The 23,042-nt window shown below is 55.5% G+C and overlaps 1 protein-coding gene across 2 annotated transcripts in view; it reads left to right on the top strand.

Moving 5' to 3' along the window:
* RBM19 (RNA binding motif protein 19) overlaps positions 1 to 23,042 on the top strand; it is a 144,005-nt gene that overhangs the window by 42,202 nt on the left and 78,761 nt on the right. For both annotated transcript variants that reach the window (XM_078435763.2, XM_078435764.2), the window contains exons 19-21: positions 1,463 to 1,542; positions 4,099 to 4,154; positions 7,532 to 7,648. In XM_078435763.2, the coding sequence (XP_078291889.2) occupies positions 1,463 to 1,542; positions 4,099 to 4,154; positions 7,532 to 7,648 (253 nt within the window). The remainder of the gene's footprint in view (positions 1 to 1,462; positions 1,543 to 4,098; positions 4,155 to 7,531; positions 7,649 to 23,042) is intronic.

Genomic DNA, 23,042 nt, shown 5'->3' with positions numbered 1-23,042 from the left:
TGAGCCCCAAGGGCCGCGGGGAGGGAGTGGCGTCACCCATCACAGAAGCCGCCAGCACGGCCAGAGCCACGCCGAGGCGGGGAGGTTGGGGGGCGCGTGGGAGGAAGCCGGACCCCCGACTTTTTCTTCTCCACCTGCCAGTCTCAGATCGGGGCTTCCCGTTGGCTACACCCCACAGGAAATCAGAAGGTCAGGGAGCCCAGGTGGTGCAGCCTGTGGAGGCCAGGCTCCCAGGGTAGGAGCCGGGCAGAGAGTGGGTCCGCTCAGCGTCAGGGATCGGGTGACGGACTTGACTGTTAGTAGTTGCCTTTCACACGCTCCTCCGCGCCCTCCAAAATATCCTATGTGCACAGACCCCACAGACCACCCTCGGCCTGGAGTCTCCCAGGGAGAGCTTTCCGGCGTCTGAGGTTGTCACAGGGTGGCCCTGGCTGGCAGCCAACAGCCCGCTGGGGCAGAGACTCCCTTCTGTGGCCCACAGAGCCGTGTTTGGACAACGCACGGGGTTTCCTGCTGCACGGGGGCCCCATTTGATAGCACGTGGCTGTGAATGGAAACCCGGGCAAGCAGTGCCCCAGGAGGGGCTCGGGTCTCACAAACCGCACGGTAGATGCGAAGAAGGGACTGTTGTGTGGGTCGAAGGGGACGAATCTCGATCCTCATTTGGACCCGTCAAATTCGAGCCAGTCCTCTGAGCTCCACTGTGAAAAAATGAATATACCTGCATGACATGCAGGGGAGGAAGCACGTGTCCCATTCTGTGACATGGGGCAGGATGTAATTAGACACACGCCCTGTAAAATCTCTCCCCCTGCTGTCCACATGATACATAGGTACGTAATGCGCACGCATCTAAAGTCAGGAAGCAAACGTCCCCGATGCTTTTGAGCTCTGCCTCGCTCTCTGAATGCTTGCGCCCCACTACCTAGAAGTGGGGGGCCAGATAGGTTCAAAGAATTCAGCCGCTCTCCCTGTCCGAACTTGGTATCTGAAGCCCAGGACCAGCTGTCGTCGGACGGTCAGAAACACCCGTAAAGACTTAAGCCTCTGGTGCCTTTGACTTTCATGCGTATATCCGTCGCATGCATTGTCTGTGGAAGCAGGGGACTGCCTAGGTAGGGACTGCGCAGCTTGTCACAGCGATGGTCATCCCTGTTCGTTCCTGCTCCCTCCCAAAGGCGGAATTCTATTAGGAAGTTAATTATCATGCCAATCATCTCTTAATTAATAGTCAGCTGGGCCTCAGGTGACGGCTATATAACTTCGTTGGCTGGTTCTTCAAGATGACTGGTAATAAACGGGACACCAGGAGCGAAAATCTTTTGGGGAACGAAATGGGGTATGAGGAAGGGAGCAAAGAGGGGACGTCTAGGGGTCCGCCGGAGCCCCTGCCCTTGGGTTCGCGCTCGTTCTTCGCCTTTCTGCTCCCCCTTCCTCACCTCTCTTTCTGACTCTCCTTTAGGAGAGCTGCTCTCCATGGGATTTGGGTTCGTGGAATACAGGAAGCCAGAGCAGGCCCAGAAGGCTCTCAAGCAGCTCCAGGTAAGGGTGGGGATTTCAGCTGAGATCCATGGAGGTGCTTGGTAGGTGGGGGGGGGAGGAAGGGGGGTGCGGGGGGGGGGGGAGGGCCGGGGCAGGGAGGGTGGAGGGCGGGGGTCCGGCCTGTCAACACTCCTGAAGTTAGCGGGAATGTGGGTAAGTCCACATTTTCTTGGGTCCCTCGCTTCCTCCAGTTCTCCAGGGCACCGTGACCCAAGAAAAATTAAGAATCTTCTTCAGCGCTCTGTAGTCATGATAGTGCATTCACGAATCCACAGTTCTGTGCCAGATCTGGAGGCGGCTGGCGGAGCGGATCTCTGAATAAATACGCAAGACCAGGTCACGAGAAGTGCTTGGATGGAAATAAAGCAGGCATCGTGATGGGCAGAGAGGGTTACTTTACATTGTGTGAGGGAGGCCTCTCTGAGGAGGTGACCATGGAGCTGGTCGCTAATTGACAAGAAGGAGTCAGCTACACAAAGATCTAGAGGGGAAGCAGTCTAGGAGGAATACACAGCATGTGCAAAGGGTCTGAGGCAGGGACTCTGAGGTAGGAATGAGCTTAGTATGTTTGAGAGGCAGACTGGAGGAGGTGTGGAGTGGACGGTGTGTGGGCCCAGATCTTGTCAGCCTTTTAAGGACCGTGGAGTCCGGTGTAAAGGCAGTGAGATTCTGTCGGAAGGCTTGGAGCACTTTGGGGAAGGGACTGGTTTATGCTTCTGGAAGGTCTCTCCAGCTGCTCTGCAGAGAGTGGATGACAGTAGGGCAGGTGAGAAAGCACGGAGTCGTCCGGGCAGGAAAGGGTGTTGGCCTGGGTCAGGGCGGAGGCAGGGAAGATGAGGACAAGGGGACTAGACTCCGAGGTGTTAGGACAGGGACTCCACACAGAACGGGACCTCCTGCTGGGCCCGAAGTGCAGGATCAGATCAGGGCGCCTGGAGCAGGAGGGGAGCTGAGCTGGGACTGCAGGGAGCGGCACGGCCTGGGATGGGCTCCTCCCCCGTGAGGCGGGCCTCTGCCCGAGACTGCGTCCTCCACACTCTTCCCCGATGCCGCACATCCCAGGCCCTTTGGTGGCTTTGCGGGCAGGGAGCAGTGCCCTCCCTTCTTTCTGCGGACCCACTCGCTCCCTGCCGTCTTTGCTGACCCCTCGTTCTGCAGGCCGAGCGCTCCTGACCCTGCCTGTAAGTCAGGCTTCTAGGCCCAAGTCCCTGGAAGAGCTTCAGGGGGTCCAGGGACCCTTTTAAGCCATATTCCGGATGTCCTATGTCTGTGCGCACTGGACAAAGAGGGCCTGGCCTGAGACCAGGTGGCGTGAAGGTAAAGGAGAGCTGATTTGGGCCACGTGCATGGGAGCCTGCTCACCTTACCCGGCTCTCGTTCTCCCTCTGGCAGGTGCCCCTGGGCCAGGCACGGCTGGGCTGTTCTCAGGGTGGGAAGGTCGCCCATACGGGGCCCCCGCCCTGTCCCAGCAGAGCTTCTTACACAGGAGAGAGGCCCTGGGGGGTGTAGGAGATGTAACCGGGCGCTTAGTACATCTGATGGTTTTTGTAGGATTTTGATGACCTTGCCCTTGGCTCAGGGCGGCTTCACGAAGGGCCGAGTTGGATTTGGGTAGGATGACGGGGAGGTAACGCCTCCGGGGCCTCCGCTCTCTTGGAAAGCTCTGCTGTCTACCAGGGCTGCATATCCAGACACCCTTGGGGGCCAGTGGGCAGCGTGAGGGAGTGAGGGGGCAGCATCACCCAGAGCAAAAGCTGGACGCCCGTGCCCTGTCGAGAGGGCGGCCACTTCTTAGCTTCAGCCAGTTACGCCTCGTGGGGCGCCTCTCTGGCGTTTGATTTGTGTGTTGTTTTTCAAAGAGACACTGGCAGTCCAACTTTGTCATCGGGTGCCGCGTAGGCATTTACCTGGCATTGGCTCTGCACGTCCAGTGGTCCATTCTCTGCCACGTAATGCAAGATTCTGTCAAACTCCCACCTTGCACGTGTTGCGTTCCGTACCTCCCTGTGTGCGTACATGTGTGCACGTTGCCACAAAGAATCGTTTACACAGAACTACCCGTGCTATATCTTATGGGAGACTTAAGGGATTTTCGAGGGTAATTTTGCTAATATGCCAGTTTTGCCTTAAGGGACCCACGTGAGAGCCTCGCTTTCACTACACCTCCTCTGCGGTTTAGAATTTTTTTTTTTTTTTTAAGCACACAGTCTAGCCTGGACTCTTGCTGCAAGCCGGACCAAAGGGGCTTGCTTTGCCTACAAATGCTTACAAACGATGGAAAATTCGGTGCGTGAAGGCCAAGGCCCGCGCATGGCTCAAGAGGGCATTGGAAGGCTGGGTCTGTGTGACCACCAGCTGCTGTCTGGGCTCGGCCTGAGCCACCTCCAGGAGAAACTCTTCTCTGTCCTTGATTCCAGCTGGCCCCGCTGCCTGGGGATAGTCCCCCCTCTGAAGTTTCCTTTCCTCTCCGCTGACGCCCGCCCTGTTGGAGAGCAGCGGTGTGGGCGAGTGTTGCTGGGGAGACAGGGTGACAAGCTGTGTGGTCTTGTCTCTTAGGGTCACATCGTGGACGGCCACAAGCTGGAGGTGAGGATCTCGGAACGAGCCACCAAGTGAGTCTTCATTGCCCCCTCTCTGCTCTCCTCCAGGGGGGTCCTTTCTGCTCTGGGGCTGGGGTATCGTCTTCCTGATTAAGGTGACGTCCCATTTGCCAGCTCCGAGGCCCGTTTCTGCGACGAACTGGGACCACTCCCGTCCTTTGAATAAATATTTAATGCACATTTGTCGTAATACGAAGAGCAGGAGCGGGAGGAACCAGCACATTCTGCTCATCTCGGTGTTACAAATAAACCAACAAAGAATTGCCAGTTGCTGGTGCTCTGGACGAGCCAGAGAAGCGATAAAACCTTGATGTCCAGCTTTATGGGGCTTTCTTTCCTGGAGCTGGACACCGGAGCCCAGAGACAGCCTCCAGTTAATTTGAAAGAGATTCAGTCAGTGTTAAGAGTTGGAGACTGACCAAGCTGCCCGGTGACCAGTTTCCTGAAGTAGTGTTTTAGTTTGGGGTTTTTTTTTTAATATTTTTGGGGGGCAGAGCACAAGCGGGAGAAGGGCAGAGAAAAGGGGGGACGGAGGCTCTGAAGCAGGCTCTGCGCCGACAGGCTGACAGCACAGAGCCCGAGGTGGGGCTCGAACCCACGCACCGTGAGATCATAACCTGAGCCGAAGTCGGACACTTAACCAACTGAGCCACCCAGGCGCCCCGTAAGATTTAGTTTTGTGCCTACGCTTCTACCCGCTTGCATGCGTAAATGAGCCGATACGCCTGAGATGCCCCGAACAGTGCCCAGCACGTGACGTGCCCAGCGCGAGTGTTGTTTTTATTGTCATTGTCATGATCGTCTACCAGCCCCGGGCGATGAAGTAACCGCCTCTAACAGTCCTAGGGCTGGTTTAAGATCTCCCTTTGGTAGTTTTCAGCAAGTTGGGCATTTGTTGTGGTCGTTGAGCAGATTGGCTGTTGCTGCCTGGCCTCCAGCTGCTGCTTTTTCTTCCTTCTCTCTGTTTTCAATGCTACTTGGGAATCCAGCCCTCGGCCACCTCTGGTATTGTTCGCCCACCCGGTCTGTGCCGTGGGAGCATCCTCGGGGAGAAGGCCCGGTATGGGAAGGGCTCCTGAGCTGGGATGGAACAGTGAGCACCAGGCATTGAGCCCCACAGCCTCGGGTTCTAGTCCAAGAGCTGCGTGACCTTGGGTGGCTGACTTTGCCTATGAACTAGTATGTGCTAACTAGAGGTCGTGCATGAAGCCTCTAGAACATGCTTTGCACATGAGTACTCAGCCAACAGTGGCGATCTGTCTTTTCCGTTCCCCGTCTCCAAGGAGTCAAGCTAAAGTCACCTCATGAGCTTTCAGTCGCTCGCCAGTGTTGATTTAGTCATCCTTTTATTCAACAAACAAATTACGGAAAGCCTGCTGCGTACCAGATACTCTGCCCAGGTGCCAGGAATGGGGTTTCCTGGTGGTGTTCACGGTCTAGGGCAGCATAATTGATAGAACCTTCTACAATAGTGGGATTCTTCGATCATGTTCCACATCTGTGCTGTCCAATATGGCAGCCACTTGCTCATGTGGCATTTGAACACGTAAAGGTGGGGAGTACAGTTGTGTTAGTCATCTGTTGCGGTGTAACAGAGTATCCCAAACAGCTTAAAACAGCAAACACTTACTATTTCACCGTTTCCGAAGTCGGGAACTTGGGAACAGTTTAGCTGGGTACTTCTGCCTCCAGGTCTCTCAGGAGGTTTTGTTGGTCAGGGCTGCAGTCTCATCTGAAGGCTCCTCTGGGGCTAAAGGATCCGCTTCCAAAATGGCGCCCGCACATGGCTGTTGGCAGGAGACCTCAGTTCCTCACCACGCTGGCCTCTCCCTGGGATTGCATGAGGGTCTTTACAGCACCACAGCCCATTTTCCACGGAGCGAGTGACCCAAAGGACAGCAGGAAGGAAGCGGCAGTGTCTTTTATGACCTGGTCTCAGAAGTCACCATTGCTTCGGTCTTCTACTGGTCACGCAGACCTGCCTGATGGAGCACGGGAGGGGACTGCCCGAGGGCGTGAAAACCAAGAGGCAGGGATCTCTGGGGACCATCTTTTTTTTTTTTTTTTTTAATTTTTTTTCAACGTTTTTTTATTTATTTTTGGGACAGAGAGAGACAGAGCATGAACGGGGGAGGGGCAGAGAGAGAGAGGGAGACACAGAATCGGAAACAGGCTCCAGGCTCCGAGCCATCAGCCCAGAGCCCGACGCGGGGCTCGAACTCACGGACCGCGAGATCGTGACCTGGCTGAAGTCGGACGCTTAACCGACTGCGCCACCCAGGCGCCCCTCTCTGGGGACCATCTTGGAGGCTGGCTATCCCAGCAACTGGGGAGTTGAGTTTTGAATTTTGTTGCTTTAACGTAGACTTAACCGGCCGTATGTGGTTTGAGGCTACCATATTGGACAGCACAGTAAAGGGAAACATGAACGATCTGTAATACGCGGTCAGGTGGTAGTGAGTGCCAGAAAGGAAAGCAAAACTGGGGGTGGGGGAGGGGGGTGTTGCTGCTTTAATGGGGATACTTAGGGTGGGCCTTCGAGGAGGTGACATGAAGCAGATCTGAGAGAAGTGAGGCAACACGGTCGTCTTTAGGACAACAGCTGCCATTTATTGAATGTTTGGCACACGGGGGGCACCACGCAGTGTCTGACAGGCCCTCAGATGGTATGACGAGGCCGGCACTCTTTTTAGGCCCATTCTGCACTTGAGGAGGCTGAGGCCCGGAGAAGCCAAATTACCTGCCCAAGATCACTCAGATCCTATGCAACCCACTTGGCTTCCACACCCTGATTGTTCACTCCCCACTCACGACCCCGCGTCGCTTTGACGCAGTGGCAGGTTGCCCAGGGCGAGCAGGGGACCAGGTGAGGTGGGAGGGCATTAGAGATGGCCTTGCACCCCGGGATGAGCTTCCGCTCCCACCCCTGGCCCGTCTTCAGGGCTAGCAACTGCTCCAGGCCTGCGGGCGAGGCTCTTGGGGCGTGTACTGGAAAGTCTCACATAAGACCTTTGGGCCATCCGGGGTCTTTCCACATCTGGAAGGGGACAGTAGAGACCGGATGGGGTGAGGAGCTGGCCTCACCCTTCTCAGGGTTCCTCTTGCCAGTCCCTGATAGCCCCCGCGTCTCTCAGACGACGGGCAGGAGAGACCCAAGGGCGGGTGTGCTGACCGGGTGTCCACAGCCATCTTGAGAGGAAGATGGCTATGCTCCGAATCACCCAGGGGAGACCGCCTTCCCCCTTTTCATCTCTGCCTCATCCACCCCAACTCCTTGAATCTCTCACCTGCCAAGAACATCAGCTCTTGGAGGGAGGGTGAGGGGGTTAGCGTAGGCCAGTGGCTGCCCACACCCCAGATAACTCGAACCTTCTCCCCTAATCGTCTAGGCCAGCTCTGACGTCCGCTCGGAAGAAACAAGTGCCCAGAAAGCAGACGACCTCGAAGATCCTGGTGCGCAACATCCCCTTCCAGGCCGACAGCCGGGAGATCCGAGAGCTCTTCAGGTGAGCAGCGCTCCTTCTGTCCACCGGTTGGCATGTGGTGGGGGGAGCCTGCTGGAGCCTTGGCAGGTGGCCTTCGGGTCCTTGATGGCTCCACCGTAGGCCGGCCCAGTGGTCTTTCAAAGGTCATCTTTTGGCCGCCTTTGATTTATCTCTCTTGAACTCATGCGCCGTGAGCACTATGCAGAGAAAACTCGAGAAACAGCCAGGCCTCCTCCCCCAGAGGGGAGACAGAAAAAGAGGGCGGCTGGTGTTCTCTGTCCCCACCCGCAGCAGGATGGGGCGGGGGCCCTGGTGGCCGAGGCTCAGCATCTGTCTGAAACTCTTCCGGCCAAGTCATTCCTCTGGGTTTAGCCAGCGGCTCTCCACCCCCGCTGGTGTTTTCGAGTCACCCGGTGACTTTCATAAACATACCTTTGCTCAGGCCCCGCCCCCGTGGAGTTGGATTCTGTTGGTCGGGGGTGGGGCCCAGACATTGGTGTTTTGATCAAAGCTTCACTGGGGATTCTACTGTCCAGCCAGAGTTGGGCACCACTGTCTACATTGCTGTCTACGGAGAGAGACTGTTTTGAAACACGGATGAATCCCGTGAATAAATAGTGCGGTCCGGCAACAGATGCCAGCATAGGGTCAGAAACGCTAGGCACTGGGACCCGGAAGGACAGGCGGCGGGCGAGGTACTGACAGCAGGAAGGCCAGTGGTGATGCTGTGCAGGAAGGCAGATTGAATCAGACCAGTTTCCCTATGTTTTGAAAGAAAAACCGGCATGCCAGAGTAAGCTGGCAACTAATTTACTTTCTAAAATACAAACAGTGCAGGACAAAGTCTGGCTGTGGCCAGATGGAGCCCAAGGGCCACCACTTTGCAACAACCCCTGTGCTAACGCGTTACACCGCTCGGCCTTGCAGATTAGTTAGGTACCACCTAGAAGCAAGCCCTGGATCCAACATCTTTACGAACGGGCGTAACAGGAAGACGTTTAAAGCCAAGACCCTCCCCGGGTGTGGGGTGCTGGGTGGCCCAGGGAGAGACAGTCTCGCCCGCGGAGTGTGACGGCAGGTGGACCAGACCGCCGGGGGCTCCCGGGCCTGCAAGACCCGGAGAGCTGTGTCCCTGTTTCAATTATCAGTCGGCATCTTGCTGGTTAGATCACCTTACTGAAGTCAACTGTGGATGCAAAATATAAATCCCATATTTGGGGGACTACACAGAAGTACCTTTGTGGGATTCTACCTCTTCGCCCTCTCACCCGATTTAAAGAGCAGGGAACCATTTACGGGATTTGCTTCAAAACTCCTTCTCACCTCCGCCCTCCTCCTCACCTCCGTTCTAAATTGTACGCTGAACGTGCTGTTCGTTAACAGACGTGGTTTGGCTGGCTCTGGTGTGGACGCCGTTTTCGGAGGAGTGGGGTCTTAGCTGTGATCCCAGGTCCCCTGCGTGGCAGTAACAGCCTGGTGAGGTGGGGTCACGACCTGGGGGGGACGTTTTCCATTTCCCTGCACCCAGGGAGAGGAGTACGCATCCTCAGCCTCGCATGCCGGCTCGTTCTAACGGGCTCCTGCTTGTGAAAGAGAGTCCAATTTAAGACCTGCCAGATCAAAAACAGCATTGCCGCAGACAGCACGTGTTGATCAGGAAATAGCATCCCGCCGAAATGACAGTTCCACTTGGTGCCGCAGCCTGTTTGGGGTGACACTTACCCAGGGAAACAAAAGATCCGCTCGGAGAGGGAAGAGCGCTTTGTTTGATCTCTCGTTTTATATTTATTTTGCGGAGACAGGGAATTAGCGTCCACGGAACGTAATTATGCGCGGTGTCTCTTCCCCCTGCCATTGTTCCGATGGTAGCTTTCACCAGCCCTTGGAAACGGAAAGCCACGGCGGAGGGCTCACCTTGCTTTGTTGTGCTCTGGGGCTGGGGGGGTTGAGGCCGTTCCCGGTGGCGGGCGGCAGGGGGCGCTGTGAGCCTTCTCAGGGGGGACTCCGCTCGTCCTGGAAACCACAGACCCGATTTCAGACAAAGCCAGCGGCCGGCAAAGGTCAGAGCCAGGGGAGGCTTTCGGGCTTTAGGGGAACCAGTCTGGTCCATTTTGCAGGCGGGTTTTGCAGGCTTGTCCTGCCAGGTGCGATCAAGAATCCCAGCTCGCTCCGATGGGGCCCTCGCCGTGTGTTGGGCCCCAGCTGCGCGTCTGCCCCGTGCAGTGTCTCCTTTAAGCTGCGTAGCCGCCGTGTGGAGGAGGGAGGCTGTTACCTGTTTTGCACCCGGAAGGATGCTGGAGACCTGGGCAGATGAAGCATCCTGCTCAGAACCTGCAGCTGAGCCAGGACTGGGATTTCAGCAGTCTGACCCAGAGCCGTGGCTCAGAACCGCTGCTCTCTGCAGCCTGTCGTCCTCCTCCCGGGTCCAGAAGGACACTGCCCCCTAGATCACGTCAGTGGCACCATTGTCCCGCAAATGTGTCGTTCGCACCAGCCACGGGCCTAGGTGTCGGGCCGGTAGCTGTTTCAGGGAGACGGGCCCCTCCCCCCGAGGAATTCACTGGGGAGGACCAGGGAGCAAAGCGACGGTGGCAGTTGGACAGTGATGCTCCTGTGGCACGCGGGAGTGAGCGTAGGGCCGCGGGAAAGCACGGTCATGTTCTCAAGTGCACCTGCTGGGGGGCGGCAGCTCGCCCACTCTCCCCGGCCTCCCGGGGCCCTGCACGTGACCCCGGGGCAGCACCTGTCCGCGCCCTTCCTGGGGGCCCCCAGCCGTGCAGGGGGTCCCCCCCCCCACACCACCCCGCAGCCCCTTGAATCCAGTACCCTGAGGCACTGCGGATCCGTATCCCTATGGGATCATCATCTGGGACGGTTCGCGGCTGGCCCTTCAGAAAAGTCAGAGTGGACACAGCAGTGTCCTCCCTGCCACCTTTTTGGGCCTCCGCTTCCCCTGGCACCAGGTGACAGCAGCCCTGCTGGTAGCATTTGGGGTAATTTATGACGATGCTACAGCAAGAACGTGTTTGTTACCGTGAAGTATAGTTTCCGAGCCCGACCTCTGTGCCAGGCTCTGCGTTATTACAGGTCCGTTTCCCACAACGGCCCCGCGGAGTGGTGTTGCCTCCATTTCCCAGGGAGGAAATGGGCTCCGCGGCTCCAGATCCCGCCACTGGGCCATCTGCCGGCCCCACCGGCACCCAGCAGCTGCCGCACCACGTGACTGCCTCGTGGGCTGTTGGAAGGGTTAAATGAGCATCTGCTTGTGGAGAGCGTAATACAGGGCCTGGGACGGAGTAGGTGGTTAATCAACATTAGCGCTGGTTGTCAAATAGCACGAAACTGGGGGCGCCAGGCTTTGAACCCAGGGTCGGTCTGACTCTGGACAGAGCTGGTGTCTTCGATGGCCCCGCACACCCTTGACGGACCCCTGTGGCGTTTTCTTCCTGGGTCGCCTCCTTTCCTGAGTCTGCCTTCCTGCCTGGTGATCCTCTCCCCCTCCAGCTGGCCCTGGGCCAGAGAGAGTCAGTACTGGGGGACGGACACTGGCCTCTCTACTCCGTAAGGGACACACGGAAGACAAATGGGGATCCTCTGGACCGTGCAAGCATGTGCTGGCACGCAGGGACCAGACTCCTCACCCCACAGCCAGAGCAGGGGTGAACGCGGCCCCCGGCTCACCCTGTGGTGTGCACAGCCTTAAACTAGCATCCGTTCTGGAAGAGGAAGGGGGTAGACTGGCTTCCCTTCCCGTCTGGGTTTGCTCTGGCGGAGGTAGGTGTGTGTGCACGTGTATGTGTGTGGGCAAAGCCTGGATTTGAAGGTCCCTGGGACAGAGGGTGGTTCCGAGAACAGCCCCACAGATAGGGCCTAAGTCTGAACCCCAATTGAAGCAGGTGCTCAGGGCCCCCCAGCCTTACGCATAAGCGCATGTGCGGAGCCATGGGACTTGACGGACGGGTCGTGTTCCCACCCGAGTTTCAAGCGATGGCCCCGAGTTAGCACCACCCTGGAGAACGAGGTGGTGATGCTCTCAGCACCCAGGAGGCGTGGGGCACCGGGCCGGCCACATCTCAGGCGCCCGCGTCATCGGTGCATCTTCACTGTGGCCCGGTGTGCTGCAGCTCTTGGACCCATTTCCTGGGGCCCAGAGAGGAGCAGGGGCTGTTTCTAGCAGGATCCTGGCTCGCCCGTTTCTTCTGTACCCAATGGGCAGCCTTGGTTTGAGCGTGGGTTCTGGAAGGCAGTGATCCTCTGGGAAGGAGGTCCCACAAACACGGCTGGCTTTGGGAGCACGTGACCCGTGTGGCCCCGTGTGGGTGTTCAGTGTCCCTTTCCCCCACCCCAGACTGTAATCTTGGACACTGCTGTGTCTACGGGTCCCTGGTACATAGAGGGTGCTCAATAAATGTTTGCTAAGCACATAGGTGAGCGTTTGCTAAGCGCACAGGTCCAACTGCGCCAGGCCTTTCTCGTTGGAATGCTGAGGGAAAGGGTATGTGAGGCACAGAGAGGTTAGGGAGTTTGCCCAGGGCCACACAGCTCTGCAGTGGCACCGCCTGGTCTCCCTCACTTTGGAGCCCCTCCTACCCCCTTGAAACTGTCCCCAAGGGCCAGGGATGTTGGGTGGGAGCTGCTGGCGGAAGTGCTGCCTCAGGTGAGCTGGGGCAGCGGCTACGGGCTACAGGTGAAGAGAGCTTTTCGTCTGAGCCTCTTTTTCTTCCCCCCGCTTTTCGCTTTTCGGTGATTTTGTACTCAGAGGTGTGAACCACTAGGGGTGTGAATGGGTGAGCTCCCAACAGGTGTCTGGAGGCCTTAATTACACAGCTTGCGTCTCCTGTCCGCGCTGCACCTGTTGCGCCCGCTTTGTGGACGGGGTCCGTCGTCCCTGGCCTCTCTCCTCCTCATTTCCTCTCGCAGTGACCGTGACCGTGGAGGGAGGGCTTCGGAACAGTGCGCCTGCCAAGTTCCCCTGACCTCCTCCCTCACCCGGGCGAGGGATCACTGGCTGATGGGCTCCTGGTTGTCAGCGGTACTTTTCCGAAAGCGGGGAGCCAGGATCCCTGTAGTCTGCTCTTCTCGGAGGTTCTGGACGGATGCGGCCTCTTCCTGTTCACCAGGCTCCACGGGGGAGGAGCTCTGTTAAGGCAGCCTTGGGGTCGGAGAAAGGGCGTGGGGGAGAGAGAAAACCTCCCTTCGGAAAGGGAGGGGGTAAGGAGGCTGTCTCTCCCCACGTAGGTCATCCCCCCCCCCCCCCCCACACACACACACAGCCCTCCAGGGAGCCCCTAGATGAAGGCCACCATGTCCCTCATCCAGATCCGGCCACACTCCTTCCTTCTCACACCGTCTGGCCGCTTTCACACCCCGCAGCAGCAGAACTGAGTAGCTGTGTCTCAGACCAAACGACCCGCGAGCCTGTAAAATACTGACTATCCGGCCCTTTATGGGGTAAGTTTGCTGATCCCTAGACTAAGCTAACCACAGGGCTTGCGCGGAGATGGGGCACGCCCTAGAGGTTTGGGGCATTCTCTTCTAGTTTTAATTACCCAGACGTAGTATTTTCTTCTTCCGCTTTTGATAAAACACGGAGACCTTACACGTAGAGCTGTAGCCCCGTTGGCCCCCATTGGCCCCCGTTGAGCTTGAGACGTGAGGCCCCAGAGAGCTGCTGTGTTCACCTCTGCAGCCCACCTCCTCGCTCTGACCTGTTTTCTCATTGGGGCACCCCTGCTCCTCCTGGTCTGCCAAGGTCTTTGTGGTTTAAGAGTACTTTTTAGAGCAGTTTCAGGGTTAGAACCCCACTGAGAGGAAGGGAGAGAGTTTGCATAGGCCTCCTGCCCCCACCCACGTAGCCTCCCCCATCATCAACACCCCCCCACCAGAGTGGCAGATTTCTTATATTCTCTGAACCTCTGTTGACACGTCATTATCACCCCAAGTCTGTGGTTTGCATTAGGGTTCATTCTTGATGGTATATGTTCAGGGCATTTGAACAAACGTGTAATAACGTATATTTGTCATTATAGTGCCATAGACACTATTTTCACTGCCCTAAAAGTCCTCTGTGGTCTGCCCGTTCATCCCTCCCTTCCCCTTTGCTGAGATTTCGAAGGGTGGTGTGAACGCATTCATTCATTCGTTGATTCATGCGTTCTTAACTGAGCTGGGAGCACCAGCCATTAAACTCAGGGCCCACCCAGATCTAGTATGACCTCCCCTTACCTTGATCACATCTGCAAAGACCCTATTTCCAATAAGATCCTATCCACAAGCTCTGGCAGACATGAATTTGGGGGGCACGTTTCTCCCAGTACAGGGTGTCTTAGGGTGGTCAGGAGAGCCTTCTCCGAGGAGGGGACCTTCTCGTGGGGACCTGTGGCTATGAAGGGGTGAGCTGCATGTAGACATAGGGGCGGCAGGGGCCGTGCCCCCGGTGGGCATGAGCTTGGCCCTGGAGGGGAACGGGCAGGGTGAGCAGAGGGACGATGCTGAGATGAGAAGAGTGGACGGGGCACGATCTTGTGGGCCATGATGAGGGCTGTGGATGGTCGTTCAACTTGTTACTCAAGTGTGACCAGCGGCCAGCTCAAGAAACAGGACAAGAGCGTGCCCGGTGCCCCCTTCCAGTCACCGCCCCACCCACTCACTGCCCACCACTGTCCTGACTTCTAAAAACATATATTTGTGCTGCCTGTTTTTGGTTTTTTGTGTAAATGGCATCATCACGTATACACTTTTGGCGTCGGCCCTGTCTGCTCAACATCTTTCATTGTGAGATCCTTCTGTGTTTTAATGTTACCATGATTTGTCCATCCTCAGTGTTCTATGGTATTCCATTGTGTGAATATGTTGAAATACGCTTATCCATTTTCCTGATGAGCACTTGGGTAGTGTTCAGGTTTTTGGCTGTTTCCAATAAAGAACGCTTCCGCGAGCATCCTGGCATATGGCTCTGGTGACCCCGTGCACACGTTCCTGTAGGGTGTCCGTGCGGGAGTAGAATTGCTGGGTCACGGGATGTGCACGTTTCAGCTCTAGTAAATCTCTCTATCGGGTTTCCAAAGAAACTGTCAGTTTGCATAAACTGTCAGTTTGAACGATCCAGTTGCCCCGGGTCCTTGCCAACACTTGGTAGTGTCTTTCTCTCTTAGCCATTCTGGTGGGTGTATAATGGCATCATTGTATCGTGGTTTTAATTTGTACTTCCTTGGTAGCTAAGGAAGTCGGATGTTTTGTCATGTGCTTGTGAGCATGTGGTCTACTCTTGTGGAATGCCTGTTCAAGTCTTCTGCCCATTTTTCTAAAAATCGGGTTGTCTCATTTTTTTCTTATGTTTCTAATTACTTCTTACATAACTTTTCGTATTTTGGTTTCAAGTCCTGGGGTGGGTGTATGGTTGCCAGCCCCTCACTCTCCCGTTCTGTGGGTTTCTTAATGGTGTCCTTTGATGAGCAGAGGGCTCTTAATTTTAACGTTGTCCGCCATTTTCTACCTTCGTGGTTAGAACCTTTCACGTCCTACTAGCAAACCCTCCCTCCTCCAGGCTCGTGAAGATAGTCTCCTGTTTTCTTCCAAAAGCTTTGACCTTTCCCATTTAGGTACGGAGTCCAGCAGGAATCGGTTTTTGCATATGGCGTGAGGTAGAGATCGAGGTACGTTCCCTAAGTCGGTTGGCCCAACATCATTTATGGTGAAATCCATTCTTTCCCCTCTGCTGTGCAGTATTGACTTTGCCATAAATCAGATGACCGTGCACGTGAGGGTCTGCTTCTGGACTCTCTCATCCGCTCCTCCGGTCTATTTGTCTATCCCGTGTGCCAATACGCCCCCTCTTAATTACTGTGGCTTTGTGAGTAAGAGCTTGATATCTGGTGTCTTTGTTCTTCCCCGATTGCCTTGACTGTTCCCGGCCCTTTGCACTTCAGGCCTTTGTGTCTGAATAATAAATAAAGAATATTCCACCGCCCCGAGAGCCGGGGGGGAGTGGTCGGTGACTTACACTTGTAAAAAGAGCTTGAGAAAAGAGGGTCAGAGCCGGTGTGAGGGGCCAGAGGTGATCGTGGTTTGGACCTGACGTGGGCAGTGGAAGCAGGCGGGGGTGTGTGTGCAAACTCCCGCTGTGGCTTAGTGCGGACAGTGATGGAGACAGGAGTGGAGGACAGCTCCTCGAGGCATCGAGGGTCCTAAGCGACTGGCGGATCACGGGCCACGTCTGGGGGAGGGGCAGGGCAGCATGAAGGAGGTGTCAGCCCCACTCCCCGCGCCTCCCTTTGCTCGCCCGTGATGGGTCGCACGTAACACTGGCCACGGTGGTGGTGCCAGGGCCACGCTTCTCAGTTGACCCATGCAAGCACATGTGTGGGCTTGGGGGCTTCCGGTGAGCACTCCCTTCGGGAACAGCTCTGATTCCCCCGCGGATGTCAGCCGCAGCACCGATGTTGCTGCATCGACATTTCCTTACTGGCACTTTCTGTGCCGTGGGAGGGAGGCACTGGTGACGATCCCCCCCCCTCCCCCACCCGGCCGTTTGCACAGCTCCTTACAGAGGGCGCTGCAGGGCCTGAAGTGCTCCAGTGCTCACGATTTCGCTCGTTCCTCCCCCGACGAGCCCCGGGAGCCAAAGCTGAGGCGCACGAGGCAGATGGCTGCCCGGCCATAAAACCCCGAGCAAGTCGCAGAGTCGGATTCACACTCCCCGTTCCTCCCTTTCTGTGCAGCCTCTCCCACTACAAGTTCCAGGGACAGAGATGCGCCTTCTTAACCCTTTCCTGTACCCATTTGGCACGCGTGTTAAGTTCTTTCGGTACGCCGGTCTTCGGCCGTCATCGCCGTGAGATTCCCCGCGTCTGCGATGCTCATTAGAGCCAGTGCGCAAATACTTGGCCTGGGCTTTCCGGGAGCCGGGCCGGCTCCTGCCCTCAGGATCGCTGCATTCAGAAAGATGATGCCCGCTACTAGGCGGGGACTAAAAAATGCCAAGGAGTCCATCCTTCCCCCAAGAGAGTGTCCCAAAGACAGATGTAGGAGTCCTTGCCGAACATCTTTTTTTTTTTTTAATTTTTTTTTTAATATTTATTTATTTTTGAGACAGAGAGAGACAGAGCATGAGCGGGGGAGGGGCAGAGAGAGAGGGAGACACAGAATCGGAAGCAGGCTCCAGGCTCTGAGCTGTCAGCACAGAGCCGGACGTGGGGCTCGAACTCACGAACCGTGAGATCGTGACCTGAGCTGAAGTCGGACGCTCAACCGACTGAGCCACCCAGGCGCCCCGAACATCTTTTTATTTAGAAAGAAGTTCTGGGGTTCCCAGTGGACCCCAGGGTTCGTGTTAGCCAGCTGTGGGGAACAGAGCTCGACAGAGTCACCTGGCCCAAGTCCCGGGTGTCCCAGGTGTCCCACACTCCGTGGCCTGGCCACCTCTTGAACCCAGCTTCCGACGTGGGCCAGCTTGCTTTCGGAGGGGGCATGGGCGAGGCTCTATCCTGTTAGATAGGCCGGCCAGCCTACACAGGTGTGCCCGGGAGGGGACTGCTGATAACCCCCAGCAGATGTTCCCAGGGATCGGACTTGTGCTCAGAGTAGTAACGAGTAAATATATATACACACCCATCAGAACATCTAGACGAGGTTGCGGAGAAACCGGACCATTCCCGCAGTGCTGGCGGGAACATGAAATCGTACAGCCACGCGGGGAGAGTATGGGCACTTTTTTCCGAACTAAACACGCACTTCCCATGCGACCCAGCAGTGACACCTCTGTGCACGTGCGCCAGAGAAATGGGAACTGAGGCGCACGTAAAACCCTGCACACGTGCCCATCCACTGATGAGTGGACAACCCATATGTGGCCTGGGGGGTGTTACCGTCCGCCCACACCATGGCTGGACCTTGAAAACCTTGTGCTCGAGAGAAGAAGCCGGTCCCCAGAGACCACGCATGGCATAATTTCGTCTAAGTGAAATGTGCAGAGGAGATAAATAGAGAGAGAAAGAAAGTAGATGAGTGGGTCACTTAGGGTTAGGGACAGGGGTTGGAGAGTGATAGCTCAAGGATCGGGGGCTTCTTTCTAAGCCAGTGAAAATTTTCTCCGTTATGGTGGTGATTTCACAACTCTGAGAATATGCTAGAAACCATTGAATAGTTGGATTGCCTGGTATGTGAATCGTATCTCAATAAAGCTACTACAGAAGGAGGGGAGGAAAGAGGAGGGAGGGAGGAAGAAACCCGCATACAGATGCACACAGCACTTCATTCATTATATCCAAAACCCAGAAACCACCCGACCGCCCTTCAGCAGGCAAATGGTTAAATGAACCGTGGTTCATCTGGACCACAGAATACTACGGAGCGAGAGAAAGGGGTAAATTATCAGTGTCCCCAGCAGCCTGGGTGAAAGAAATCTCTGGAGCATTATGCCGGGAGGGAAAAGCACATCTCCAAAGGGTATATATGCTGCGGGATTCCATTTATACGACATTCTTAAAACAACAAGATTAGAGAGATGGGACCATTAATTGGGGATTAGGTAGACGGAGAGAGAGAGAGAGAGAGGGCGGCTGTGTCTGTAAAAAGGAAGCACAGGGGGTCCCCTTGCGATGAACATTCTGTATCTTGACCGGTCACGAGCCTGCAAGTGGTCAGATTGCATAGAACTAAATACACACACTGAAATGAGTGTGTGTGAAACTGCAGGGATCTGAATAACGTCCGTGACTGTATTACTGTTGATTTTCTGCTTGTGCTGTTGTAAGGAGATGTTACCACTGGGGGAGACTGGGTGAAGGGGAGTATATAGGATCTCCCTGATTATTTCTTAGAACCGCCTACAAGTCTATAATGATCTCAAAATAAAAAGTTTTCTCAAGGGCACCTGGGTGGCTTGGCCAGTTAAGGGTCCGACTTCAGCTCGGGTCATGATCTCACCGTCTGTGAGTTTGTGCACCATGTCGGGCTCTCTGCTGTCAGAACACAGCCAGCTTCAGATCCTCTGTCCTCCTCTCTCTTCCCGCCTCCACACGTGCACATATGCTGTCCCTCTCTCAAAAATAAACATTAAAAAAAAGGTTTTTTCATTTCTTTTTTCTTAACTTTTTTTTTTTTGAGACAGAGAGACAGAGCATGAACGGGGGAGGGTCAGAGAAAGAGGGAGACATAGATCTGAAACAGGCTCCAGGCTCCAAGCTGTCAGCACAGAGCCCGATGCGGGGCTTGAACTCATGGACCGTGAGATCATGACCTGAGCTGAAGTCGGACGCTTAACCGACTGAGCCACCCAGGTGCCCCCCCAAAAAAGTTTTTTTAAAACAACAAATACCCTTATCCATAAAGGATTATAGCAAGGCCACACCCTGCCGTAGTGAGTTGCCCATCCCCGGGGGCAAGCAAGTGAAGACTAAGGCAACTCTCTGTTACGGATGCTATAAAAGGGATTTCTGATGAAGCGGCCAGGCCCACTCCCTTCAAGACACTTCGACCCCGAATGTTGTCAGCATGAGCGTCCCTGGGGGTCAGAGAAAGGAGAATCCTCTGGCCTTTGGGTCAGCTGCAGGTAGTCTGATCCTTTGGTCAGAAGGGAATCAACACTCAACAGACACACAGCAGCCAGGTGAGGGGGCATGGGAATGAGGAAGAGAAATTGCCCCATTTTTATAAGCTGTGTGAACGGTGTATATACTTTATCACTGAAATGTAGGCTAATTGAACCCAAGAAAATGAAGAGATTGGCCTCGTAGGTGTATTTGACCTCCAGGGATCTACTTCTGTTTAGCAGATTCGTGCATGAACCTGGTGCTATAGAGACTGCAAAAAAATATTAAGCGTCCATTGTTTGCAGTGTGAGAAAACCGCGGTTCTGGGTTTCTACCCCATTATCAGAGAGCTGAGATACCAGCACATAACTTCCTTAGGCTCTTGTCGATTCTCCATCCCTCCAGACACTGGGTCTGGCAGGCTGGGCACAAAGCCACGTTTCTCAGAGCATGCCCTTCCCCATTTAAGATCCCCAGGAGCACAGCCCCAAGGCACTTGACGGGGACGTGCGCTGGGTGATACTGTCTTCATTCGAGACGCCCGCTCTGCAGAAAATCTGTTTCAGACCCTCTGCATCCCCTCTTTTAATTACCCTGCTCTCTGCCTACCAGTCTGTCCACCAGGGGATGGTCAGAGGCTGTGAAAGTTACTGCTGCTCAGACCAGGATGAAGCAGCACTCGCTCGGCTGAGATAGTCTGGTTACCCGAGTTCTTTCTCGTGTTGTCCTTGTGCCGTGGCCATCAGAAGTCAGCTGTCAGCTTGGAAAGGAGCCAGTGTGATTTTCCAAGTAAGCAGAACACTGGCCAGCGAGTCAGGAGACCTGATTTCTGGCCCTGCTCTGCCTTGCACCCTTGAGATCACCTTGGGGCGGTGGAGCGACTTCCCAGAGTCTCCTTTGTTGAGTGAATCAGCGAAGGGGTCGGGCGAGGCAGCCCGGGGAAGGCAGCTTCCTCCTTGCAAGCTGACACAGCCCCATGGGCCATGGCTGCCTGGAGTCCTGTACTAGAAGACTGGGAAGCTGGCTGGGCTCCACAGGAAATGGCGTTGTAATTGATTAGTGATGTCTGCCCCGGCCCGTGGGCACAGCGACTGCGATAGGTCCGCAGCCCCAGGTATCTCACCTAAGAGCGTGGCATTGATCGCCTGTCACTGGAGCTTTTACGTTTCCATCGGCTAGACTGGCCGGACGAGCGGTCCCAGACCAGGGGCCGGGGGGAAGCTCACTTACTTTTCCTCTTTCACAAAAATAGTAATAGACTGGGAGTCGAGAAGGGCTTCTCTTTTCATTGTTGTCGTTTTCTTCCTTCGCAATTCCGGGGATCTGGTCTTCCGTGGCCGCTGACGTATTCGTTCCCTCCGCGCCCAGCCCGATTCCGATTCCGGAATAGGTGACAAAGGCCCAGACAGTGGAACGGGGCACCCTGGGGAGAAGGCGCCGGCCCCTGGGGTGGGGGAGGGTGGCATTGTGCGCCCTGATTCCTTCCCGGCAGCCTGCTCTAGTCCTGCTTTCACACCTCCTCTCTCCCCATTCAGTGCCTTTTCAGTTACAAGGTCCCTGCGCTTTGTCTGGGCTTGTCGGAGAGCCGGCGGGCCGTGGGCTCATTGTTGCAACTGATAATTGTGCTCTGTGTCTCCAGCATCCTGGGTGCTGAAAGGCGGGAGCCCCGGGATATCTCGGGGAGCTCCTGAGCAGGAGCAGCCCCCGCCTGCTCACGTGACTCTTCCCGAGAGAAAGGGAAAAGGGAGGTCTCGACGCACTGCTTTTTAGTTAAAAGATACCTCGGCGGCTTAGCAAATATTTACTGAGCGCCTCTAATGAGGCAGGGGCTGTGCCAGGTGCATGTTGGGTTACAGAAACAGACATGAACTCCAGGACAGAGGGACTGTCTCAGTTTAGGGGGAAGGGGATACATGCTCACATCACTAAAAGCCTCACAGCAGGGGCACCTGGGTGGCTCAGTCGGTTAAGCGTCCGACTTCAGCTCAGGTCACGATCTCGCGGTCCGTGAGTTCGAGCCCCGCGTCGGGCTCTGGGCTGATGGCTCAGAGCCTGGAGCCTGCTTCCGATTCTGTGTCTCCCTCTCTCTCTCTGCCCCTCCCCCGTTCATGCTCTGTTTCTCTCTGTCTCAAAAATAAATAAACGTTAAAAATATTAAAAAAACAAAAAAAAAAGCCTCACGGCAGAGGCCAGGTCTCACACGCTGTTGGTCTGGTGACGAAGTCTCTAGGACTCAGTGCCTGTCTCTGGAGGGTGGCGAGGTCACCGACGGTGTGTGGTTGGCCGTGAGGACGAGGTCAGCGGTATCAGTAAAGCACTTGGCTTCTCTGTGGCCCAGGCGCGGCTCTGCCGTGTGGCGTCCAGAGATTCGGGAACACCCGGTCCCTCGCCTGAGAGCCAGGGGGCTGGGCTCTCACCTCCGGCCCTGCTTCCTTGCTTCGAGCTCTTAGGGAAGTTCCTTCGTCTCCCCAAGGCCACCCTGGAGCGAGGGGGGCTCAGCTACGAGATGGTCTCCGAAAGGGTTTTCCGCCTAAAGGAACAGTCCGTGAAATGACAGGCCGTGACGGTGTTTCTCGACACTGTCCCACTTCCCGAGTAACAGATGAAGAGCCCTCTTGAAGAAAAATACAGTTCCTGCGGCCCTTCCCCCACAGGGGTGCGGGTGATGCGAAGGTTTCTGTCCTTCGTTAAGTTAGCCGCGTGCAAACGCCAAACTCAGAATAAACCGACAACTTAGGCCCGTGGTGCTCTTAGGACTATAAGGCCAACACCCGTTTTCAAATTAAATACAAGCAAAATTTAAAATCAATAGCATTCAAATCAACAACATTATTGTAGCGTGATGGATGATGTTGTTTCGCGGCAACTGAATTCGGAACGTGGGTTTTAATATCCGAAGGATGTAGCCTCGGGTCCAGATCTATAACGCGTCTCGGTACTTTTACGTCAGCAGTGCTAATGCCGAGGGCGCCCGTTTGCCTCGGGAAGTGCGGGCCGAACGGGAGGACCGACCCACAGGCTTTGTTTGCCGGTTCAGCGTAATCCGACCTCCGGCTCGTCTAAACTCAGCCAGTCACCAAATGCTGCCTTTAGCGCGGTGTCGCTCAGTGGTTCGGCAAAGCCGTCGTGATCACTTAAAAAATAAAAGTTGGCACTGCAGCGTCCTTGAAATCATCAGTGAGCGGGCAACCAATTGCTTTGGGAACGGGGAACAGCAAAGCGTTTCATTGTTCACCCCGGGGGCCAATCGAGCGCCTATTGCAAGCTGGAATGCGGTAAGACAGGTTCCACATGGTACGGGGGTCCACGGGGGTCCACGGGGGTCCACCGGCACCCTGGGACCGTACAGGCTGCTCCAGCCCGGGTCCCTTGAGATCAGTGCGCCCGTACCCCCGGGGGCCGAGTCTCTCCAAGCCCTGTTCTAACACACGACGTACACATGTGTGTATCTTGAAAATTAGGTTGTCTAAATACACCCCCCAATTTTTGTAATTACCCCCCAAAGTAGTTAAGCCTCCCCACGCCCCTGCCTCTGCCCTCGGTACACACATACACATCTGCACGTATTTATTTCGAGACACCTGTTCTATCAAGTAGGCTCTTACGTGGGCACAAATTTTCAGTCCACAGTACCTGCTGGGTCCACATAAGACCTCTAGACATTTTTCCCTGCCAAGCCTACCTGCGGTTGAAATACCCACTGCCCGTTTTTATGCAGTCTACACCGCTGGAGCTGATCGTTTTACTGCTTGGTTACCAGGGTTCAGTGAAGCTTCTGGAGTTCTTTAGTATATCCTGCCTGTCTCAATTTGCCAGGGAAAGGATGTGGGCAGAGGCCCTTTAAGGCGATCATAGAAGTGACATCAAGAGGCTGTTCAGTGGAG

The sequence above is a fragment of the Panthera onca genome, chromosome D3 (genome assembly GCF_046562875.1).
Source record: "Panthera onca isolate mPanOnc1 chromosome D3, mPanOnc1 haplotype 2, whole genome shotgun sequence".
Classification (NCBI taxonomy): domain Eukaryota; kingdom Metazoa; phylum Chordata; class Mammalia; order Carnivora; family Felidae; genus Panthera; species Panthera onca.
Note: the sequence above shows the minus strand (reverse complement) of the source record. Positions and strands in the feature narration are given on the sequence as shown.